Raw genomic sequence first — 8,503 nt, 5'->3', positions numbered from 1 at the left:
TTCCCTGATGGTTGATACCTCTGTCCTCACATTAGACCTGAGAGACAACTGGCTGCAGGGAGAAGGGGCAGCTGCGTTTGCAGAGATGCTGAAAGAAAACTGCTCCATTTCAGGTTTGTATTCTCCCATCTGCTGTTCTCTGGTAGACATGTTGCTGGAGAAGGGGAAATGATGCTGGTGTCTTTGTGGATTTCACCAGTCCTGCTCTCACAGTGACTGTGTGTGTGAAGAGTGTACCAGAACTGGGGTGCTGTTGGAACGATGAGTGTTTATAACCATGCTGCTTCGTCACCTTTCCCCACCTGTATTCATAGCCTTCACCTTTGTGAGGTTTAGGATGCCACTAACTGGAGTCAGCCCAGTCCTGCTATTCCCATGAAGCCTCTGGAAAGTGAGGAGAAAGAGCAAGTTTCTGCTTTGATTGTGGATCAGAAACATCCACCTGACCATTCAGAGGATGTGCTTGATAATGGTTAAGACTTTCTAAGCTGAATTTGCAGGGTTTGCATCTAGAATCATTGAATCACAGGCTGGCTTGGGTTGGAAGGGACCTTAAAGCTCCTCCAGTCCCAACCCCCCTGCCAGCAGCAGGGACACCTTCCACTAGACCAGGTTACTCAAAGCCTCATCCAACCTGGCCTTCAACACTTCCAGGGAGGAGCAGCCACAGCTTCTCTGGCCAGAGTCTCACCACCCTCACACCAAAGAATTTCTTCCTCACATCTCATCTCCATCTCCCCTCTGCCACTTTCAAGCCATCACCCCCTTGTTCTGTCACTCCCTGCCCTTGGCCAAAGTCCCTCCCCAGCCTTCCCGGAGCCCCTTCAGGTACTGGGAGGCCACTAGAAGGTCTCCCCGGAGCCTTCTCTTCTCCAGGCTGAACAGCCCCAACTCTCTCAGCCTGTCCTCACAGCAGAGCTGCTCCAGCCCTTGGATCATCCTCGTGGACTCCCCTGGACTGGCTCCAGTAGGTCCATGTCCGTTTCCATGTAGGAAAACTTGGCTTCTATGTAGGGACAGGTGGAAGTGACCCAGAGTGACTCTGCAAGCTTCTGTTCCAGCAGCAGCACATATCTGCTCTTCCCAGGGACATTTCACATGTCTAGTACCTCCGTAGTGTTAGACTGCAGATCCAGAGAGCAGAAGCAGAGCAGCGCTTCCTCAATTTAAGTTGCAGTCAGACAGTGTTGTGGCTAGAGATCCTGGTTTTAGTCCCTGCTTTTTCAGAGTTGATATCCCTGCCTTTCCTAATTTCAGTTGTATGTGGACAGGTTATCTGGGTTGTGGGTTACACATGTCAGAGTCCTGCGCTGGCTACACAGAGCCGAGGTGCAGCAGAGGCGGTTTGGTGGGATACAGCTGGTTGTGCCAGCATTACCCAGAAGCACTACCAAGCCCTGCCAGACCTGAGGCTGTTACGCGCAGAGACAGCCTAGGAGTCCCTGTGCTGTGCTTCCGTGTGAAGAGCACAGAGCAGAGACCCAGCATGGGTCTATGTGGAGCCCCTGGCAAGTCTCTGTGTCACATCTTCCAGCACTTGCATTAACCTCCTGTTTCAGTGTCTGAATCTCCAGGCCCCTGGTAAGTCGCAGTGGTTGCTGCACTGGAGGAGATATTTTATGCACAAAGAACAAGGTCAGTTTAGAGAGCTGAGATAGAAGTTCATGCTTCCATATGTGGGCCTCGGTGTCTGTTCCTATTGTTAAATTTAGCTACGCTGTCTCTCTCAGCCTACACTTTTTTTCAAGCCATGGTGAGGAACTAAGAACCCCAGTATAACTTAAATGAGTGTAGGTTGTGCCTGGAGTGGGAAGCACAAGGAGCACTTTTGTCTCATGTGCCAAATTCATGTGGCAGAATGTGAATGAGCCTATCTCAGGGGTGGATTGTGAATTCAAAACTTAAGTTCTGTTGTTCCTACTAAAATACTGTGTTAGACCCGGTTCAGCTTTCTTATTTTTTGTTCTATGCTGCTTCTGACCATAGAGGTCAGGTGCTGATATGATTTGATGGTCTGATAATGTTTTTTCTTTCCCCAGCTGTTGATTTATCTGACAACAAATTAGGCGTTGAAGGAGCTAAGGCCTTTTCCGCCATGCTTCTAGAAAATACTACAATTGTGTCCCTCCAGCTCTCAGGAAATGAATTTGATGATCATGCAGCAAAGTATTTAGCAGATGCCATCACAGCTAACAGCAGAGTGGAAGTTCTGGATCTGAGTTACAATATGTTTGGTGACAAAGCAGGTAAAGTGTTGTCTGTGCGCCTTGCACAGAGAGGGGTGCTGCAGCACTTAGCAATGCAGCTCAATGAGTTGCTTGCCTGCCTCAGACCTTGGGAGAGCAGGGTTGGTTAATATTTTCAGTTTCCTGAAAAGTGCTTTAGGCTCTTTGTAGGCAAAACCAGTATCGAGTTACCATCATTGGTTCATCTTCATTCTCTGCCTTTTCTTATTGCAAGTTTTACCTCTTCTGTTTCTTTCCCCTGTTCTTCCTACTTCTCAATTCCTGACAGTTTTCCTTTCACTTAACTATATTTGCTTTTTTTTCTTGATCATTATTTCAGCTTTCACAGGTGTGTAAAATGCTTCATAAGAGCAGAAGAAAAAAAAAGGCAGAACTAAGTTTGCCAGCAGTCCTTCTGTCTAGCTCCTTGTCACTGAGAGGTGACTGCAGGCACCCAGGGGAGGGTGTGAGAGTGGAACAAGCAGGCGGTTGTGCTTCCCTGATACTTTGCCACCCTTGACAGCTTGTGGTTTGGAGACTTCCTTTGCTAATGACTTTGGCTTTTTCTTTTCCATGTTCTTGTTGTATAACCTTGTTAATGCATATTGCTTTTTCTTTGACTCTTGATTTTTAAGCACACTGTTATTTAATCGTCACATCCTTGCATTCGTAGTACTCCTGTGATGCTGCACGATGTGATGAAACCCAGTTATTCCTGTCTGGCCTCGAGTCTGTACTGGTTTCACTGGGTGCAATTGTGCCTGCCTGAACTCCCCCATCCTTTCTTCCTGACTGTCCACTTCTGCAGAACACTCCTCATGATATCATTGCTAATCCCTGATTTTTCAACCTTTATGGTCATCTCCTTGTTGGCACACGCTTCATCTCCTCCATCTATGGCTGTCCTTGGTAACTGCTACTGTCTCCAGGCTGAAGTTTCATATAAATCGACCCTACTCCTGGTCTCACCCTACAACTGTGCTCCAAATCCCTCTGTTTCCAACACTGCGATGAGACCAGGTTGCTCAAGGCCTTATCCAACCTGGCCTTGAACACTTCCAGGGAGGAGCAGCCACAGCTTCTCTGGGCAACCTGGGCCAGTGTCCACCACCCTTACAGCAAAAAATTTCTTCCTCACATCTCATCTCCATCTCCCCTCTTCCAGTTTAAAGTCATTTCCCCTTGTTCTGTTATTAACTGCCCTTATAAAAAGTCCCTCCCCAGCCTTCCTGGAGCCCCTTCAGGTACTGGGAGGTCTCTAGAAGGTCTCCCTGGAGCCTTCTCTTCTCCAGGCTGAACAGCCCCAACTCTCTCAGCCTGTCCTCACAGCAGAGCTGCTCCAGCCCTCGCATCATCCTCGTGGCCTCCTCTGGACTGGCTCCAGTAGTTCCATGTCCTTGTGCTGTTGGTGGCCCCAGCACTGGAGGCAGCACTGCAGGTGGGGTGTCAGGAGAGCGGAGCAGAGGGGCAGAATCCCCTCCCTCCACCTGCTGCCCACGCTGCTCTGGGTGCAGCCCAGCTTCCTTTTCTTCTATGCTGGTTGACAACCTAATTTCTTTCCTGCCCCATTGGAAACTCATGGAACACTTGCTGAGAAAGCCTATTCAGATGTTATAGCAGCACAGGAGCTCTGTGAGGGATTAAAGAGAGCAGAGCTGGCTTCTCTGCCAGCCAAACAGAGGAGCAGACTTCAGCTGGCTGGAGGCCAGAGCTGGGGAAGGGTGAGAGACAGTGGGCAGAAGCTTCCTGGTTGCTTGGTGTCAGCTTCCAGACTCGCATCAGGCTGGAGAATGAGCCTGTGCATCAGATCTCCACGTGTGAGCAGCAGACCCTGGCTTTGTGATGTGGTGAGTGGATTTTCTCTCCCTCTTGGTAACATTTGCAGCCTGCGGTCAGAGAACACGTAAGTTTTGTTGTCCAGCAGCTTCTAGAAAATGAGGCATAAAAGAAATGAGTATGTTGTTGTTTCAGTTGCTTACCTAGAGGTAACATAGTTTAAAAGAAATACCTAAACTAACCACAGCTTCCTTTTAACTCTTCATCTGTTTAACTCTTAAAGTGCTTGGTTTCATGTACTTTTCCTTAGGTGAAATTCTTGGAACAGCAATAGCAGAAAACACTGGATTAAAGGAACTTAAAATCAGCTGGAACCATTTCCATAGCCAGGGGGCAGCTGCCTTGGCCAAAGGCCTGGGGGTAGGAAATGTTTTCACTCCTGTTTTTAAATTCTGAGTACTTACATGAAGCTTTATCTGCTTAAACGAGCGTGAATACCATGATGTGCTGTTTGCTTTGTGTCCTTGCTGGTCCAATAGCCATCTGTGATCTGGGATCATACAGACTTTGGGACTAAGACAGTGGATCATCCATTGTCTATTCACATATTGCATATATTTTAATTTCTCTAGTTCTTTCCCTTTTTAGAGTAAAAATTACTATAATTAATGTTTTCAATTGTTTCATTTCACTTCTGATTCATAAATCAATACAGAAATTGTTTTTTATTCCACATACAGTTTTTTACTCTACTAAAAGAAAATAGTTTCTCATTAAAATAAGAAACAGGTCTTCCAACCTCATAGGCTGAATGGGGCCACTAAAGTAATTTAATTTCACCTCTTGTACAATGCAAATCACATGTGCCATCCTAGCACTAGTGCAGCAAGCCTTCAACTGCTTTCTGGACACCAGAAAGGACGGTTGTCTGTAGAAAGGATATTTCTTCAAGGTTGTCTCAAATGACAGGGAGATTTTCAGTTCTGTGTTTATGTCACATCACAGGCAAACATATTCCTCAAAGTGCTGGATGTTTCCTACAATGGCTTTGGCAACAGCGGAGCAGCTGCCTTGGGGGAAGCTCTTAAAGCCAACAATGTGCTGGAAGAGCTCCATGTTAGGTGAGTCGGGCTCTGGTCCTGCTGCACATTTTCTCCTGTTTTGCAGTGGTGGGCAAAGCCTGCAGCAGTCATTTGCGTCTTGTACCTGCAGAGTGGGAGGTGTGCAAGGCAGAGGGAGTGTTACAAAGAGCTAGCACTGCTGGTCTCATCCCAAATCCCAGTTCCTCTCCTTAAACTTGGGGTCACTGTTGAGGGGCTGTGGGATGTGTTACAGGATGCAGGGGAAGAGTGTTTGGGGGATGGCACAAGGCCTGTTAGAGGATGGTTAGGGGAGGAACCAAGGGTGAGGGAAGGATCCAAGTGCTCTGAGGAGTAACAAGCATGGGAAAAGAGAAGGACAAGTTGTGAATATTGAGTGTTCTGGCTGTGCTGACCTGTGTGGCCAGCTGTGTGCATGTGCATTGTGTCTGTGCCTATTGGAAATACAAGGTCAACCTCACTACTGGAGGTGTGGAGCTGTGCCAGCCTCACCTTTATCAGCCCGTAGGATTTGGCAATTCCTCCCTGCTTCCAACCTCTCAAATACAATTGTTTAGTTGGAAGGAGCTGCCCTAAATTACATGCTTTCAGTGCTGGGTGAAGCAGGAGGTTGTGTGTCCTTTGCCTGAGTGATGTGGATATGGAAAGCCTGCAGCTTAGCCTCTGCAGCATGGCTTTTGTCTCTTCTTAGCAACAACCGTATTTCGGTGGAAGGAGCTCGGCACATTGCAGCTGGCCTGAAAGAAAACAAAACCCTGAAAAGACTTAATGTGAGTAACTTTCCTCGGAAGGTATTGGAGCCTTTTATGCGTATTTGAATATCACTGATGCATGTATGTCCTGGATTGGAACCCCTTAGAACAAATCCACAGCAAAATCAGGGAGTTGATGCCACAGCCTGCCTCCTCTCAATGCTTCCCTGGCTGCAGTATGCTAAGGCAGAGGGCTCGTGTCCAGCAGTTTCCTCAGTGAACAGAGGTTTCTGTGAGCCTGCCACTGTGTGAACTGCAGCCTGTCCTGACGTGTCTTGCAGCATGGACAGCATCCTACTTCTGCAGCAGTAGTGTCCAGTTCAGCATGGCAGGTGGCTCTGGGATGGCAGCTTGAGAGTCCTTGGCCCACTGTTACTGACAGTTGAAGTAAACTGTGCTGGTATCTCACCCACTGGGAACCACTGGTACCATCAAGAATCATACAACAATACCCCATGTCACATATCCTCCTGCTGTTTCTCTTCTGACTGCAGATGACCAGAAATCCCATACAGAGTGAAGGCTGCTGTGGGGTCCTCAAAGCTCTACAGGCAAATTCTGGCACTGGCATAAAGATCCTGGACTTGCCAGTAAGTGTTACACCAGAAAGAAGAGTGAAGGGAGGGAAGAGGTTGAATGTGTGTTGTATGAATAACAAAGGGCTGCCAGAGGGATTCTGGCTCTGGCATTGTTGCTGCCTAGTGAGAACTGTATATGGAGGAAATGGCCCCCGACGTCAAAATATGGACATGTCTGTATGTTCCCAGGCCCCACTTTATGTGTTTGCAGCAGCACCAAGGTGCATCAATGCACCAAAATGGGCATTGCTCAGGCTCAGTTCTCAGGAAAAAGGTGTGAGGCACTGGGAGGAATCTGGCTGCCTGTGAATTCAGAATTTCCCTGGGAAATCTTGAGCTCTCTGCTCTGATGATGCAAATAGTTTTGGAAGGATTTCTGTCCCATTTCTAATGAAGCTGAATGGCCCTTAAATGGCACAAGAACTTCCACTTAAAACATCTACCTCATTTATGAACAGTGCCAGATCTGGTAGGCAGCCCTCTGTCAGCAGGTGGGTCTCACCACAAGGCATCTCATACATCCTACCAAAGAGCATCACTTCTGGAACAGACACTCTGTCTCAGGCCAGTAGCTACTTGATGCCCTTAGGATCAATTAACTAGCAACTACTTTTAATTTCTAAAAAGAGCAGGCAGTTACTCAGTTGTTTATTGAGAAGGGATTTGTCTTGCCTAACTCAGATACAACATAGGTGACTGCGTCTAAGGTGATTACATGAGATCTGTTTATAGAAAATGGAGCTTTAATCAATGGTATTTAAGGCAAAATTAGCACACCGGGGTGTAGAGGTCTGCTTTTAGGATGGGGAGGTTTGGTCTCAGCTCTGCTGACTGTATCACTGTCGAGTACAGAGGGAGGCTGTGATGGTGAGCTCAGAGGAAACACTTTCCCTGCAGACACCAGCATTTAGTCAGGTTGGTCTGGTCCTTCATAACCCTTTGCTATGAACAATCCAGACATCTGCCTTAAAGAGAGACCTGATGATCCCTGAAATGTTGAGCCTTCCTCTGTCATTCAGCAACTGCCCCTTGTACCTCTTCCTTCCCAGCTGTTTTAACTTCCCTTCCTGTAGACTATTCTTCTGAGCTTGCTCTATATCCTGGCATTGTCCTGACTTTCTCTCCAGGTCTTTTTTTGTTTGTTTTTTGACAGGATGCTTTCCACCTTTATGCACTTTGCTCACTGTCTTTCACAGAAAACCTGTATCTTCCTTTGATTCACCATCACTTTAGTTCTTACCCTGGGAGCAGGAAGCTGCTGCTTGTTGAATCTCATATCCAGCAGTAACGTGGTAGTGTTGGCTAACAGCCCTGGATCTCACAGCCTTGTGTCAGAATTCTGGGTTTGTGTTTAGATAGCACAGAATGTATTGCAATATCTGTTTTCTGAGGGACTGTGATAGTTTAACTTGCATAAATCATACCACACGCTTGCTTACCTGCAGTGATTTTCCCCTCTAGGACATCCCTGTGAACAAAGAGCTTGCAGATCTGTGTGATGCTGTGAAAATACTTTTCCCAAATCTTCTTCTCAGACATGGTGGAAACACAAAATTGCAGAGGAAAAGTCAGTCGAAGGTTGAGCTTCAAACTGAGCCCAAAGTGATGGGTAATTCCCAGAGTGCAGTGGCTTAACAGAAGTCTCTTTGGGGCTGCTTGTTTGACACCTCTGCCCAACACCCCAGTACCACTCACCAAGCTTGTGGCACGAGGACACCCCAGAACAGTGCTGAAGGCAGGAACTGTGGAAATATTGGCTACTTCATCATCACTGACACTTGGAAGTTTTTCTGTCTTTTCACTTTAATATTTCTGCTACAACCAGCTCTGAATCTCTTCTAGCACATGCAAGAGCATCTTCATGGATGAGAGTCCAGGGCCTCCTTTTTAATCATCATCTTTGTGCGTAGGGACATCTGTCTGGTGGAACGCCATGTGCCATAGCTGCTGCTTGGATCCATAGCCCACTGCAGTGGGGTCTGTGCAGCCCAAAAGTGTGCTTGTTATATAGGAAGCAGAGTTGTATCCAGAGATGTGCTGTGAACAAATGCTTTCTGCCTTAGGCTTGGTTC

General features: G+C 47.2%; 1 protein-coding gene across 1 annotated transcript; it reads left to right on the top strand.

Annotated features, from left to right (window-relative positions):
* Positions 1 to 7: 7 nt before the first annotated feature.
* LOC104521208 (leucine-rich repeat-containing protein 74B) lies at positions 8 to 8,066 on the top strand. The gene is made up of 7 exons (XM_010163134.2): positions 8 to 113; positions 2,040 to 2,246; positions 4,312 to 4,421; positions 5,007 to 5,122; positions 5,793 to 5,871; positions 6,348 to 6,443; positions 7,893 to 8,066. The coding sequence occupies exons 1-7, from the start codon at positions 8 to 10 to the stop codon at positions 8,064 to 8,066; spliced, it is 888 nt and encodes a 295-aa protein (XP_010161436.2).
* Positions 8,067 to 8,503: the final 437 nt, after the last annotated feature.

Source organism: Antrostomus carolinensis, unplaced genomic scaffold, assembly GCF_000700745.2.
Source record: "Antrostomus carolinensis isolate BGI_N321 unplaced genomic scaffold, ASM70074v2 scaffold20522, whole genome shotgun sequence".
NCBI classification, from domain to species: domain Eukaryota; kingdom Metazoa; phylum Chordata; class Aves; order Caprimulgiformes; family Caprimulgidae; genus Antrostomus; species Antrostomus carolinensis.
The sequence above is the reverse complement of the archived record's forward strand: the minus strand, read 5'-3'. Positions and strand labels throughout refer to the sequence as shown.

What these genes read in the sequence shown, in the direction of transcription:
- LOC104521208 (XM_010163134.2), top strand. Translation starts at nt 8, where the DNA reads ATGGTTGATACCTCTGTCCTCACATTAGACCTGAGAGACAACTGGCTG. An exon ending in CTGGAAGAGCTCCATGTTAG is followed by an intron (nt 5,123 to 5,792) that starts GTGAGTCGGGCT and finishes GTCTCTTCTTAG; the next exon opens with CAACAACCGTATTTCGGTGG. An exon ending in TAAAGATCCTGGACTTGCCA is followed by an intron (nt 6,444 to 7,892) that starts GTAAGTGTTACA and finishes TTTCCCCTCTAG; the next exon opens with GACATCCCTGTGAACAAAGA.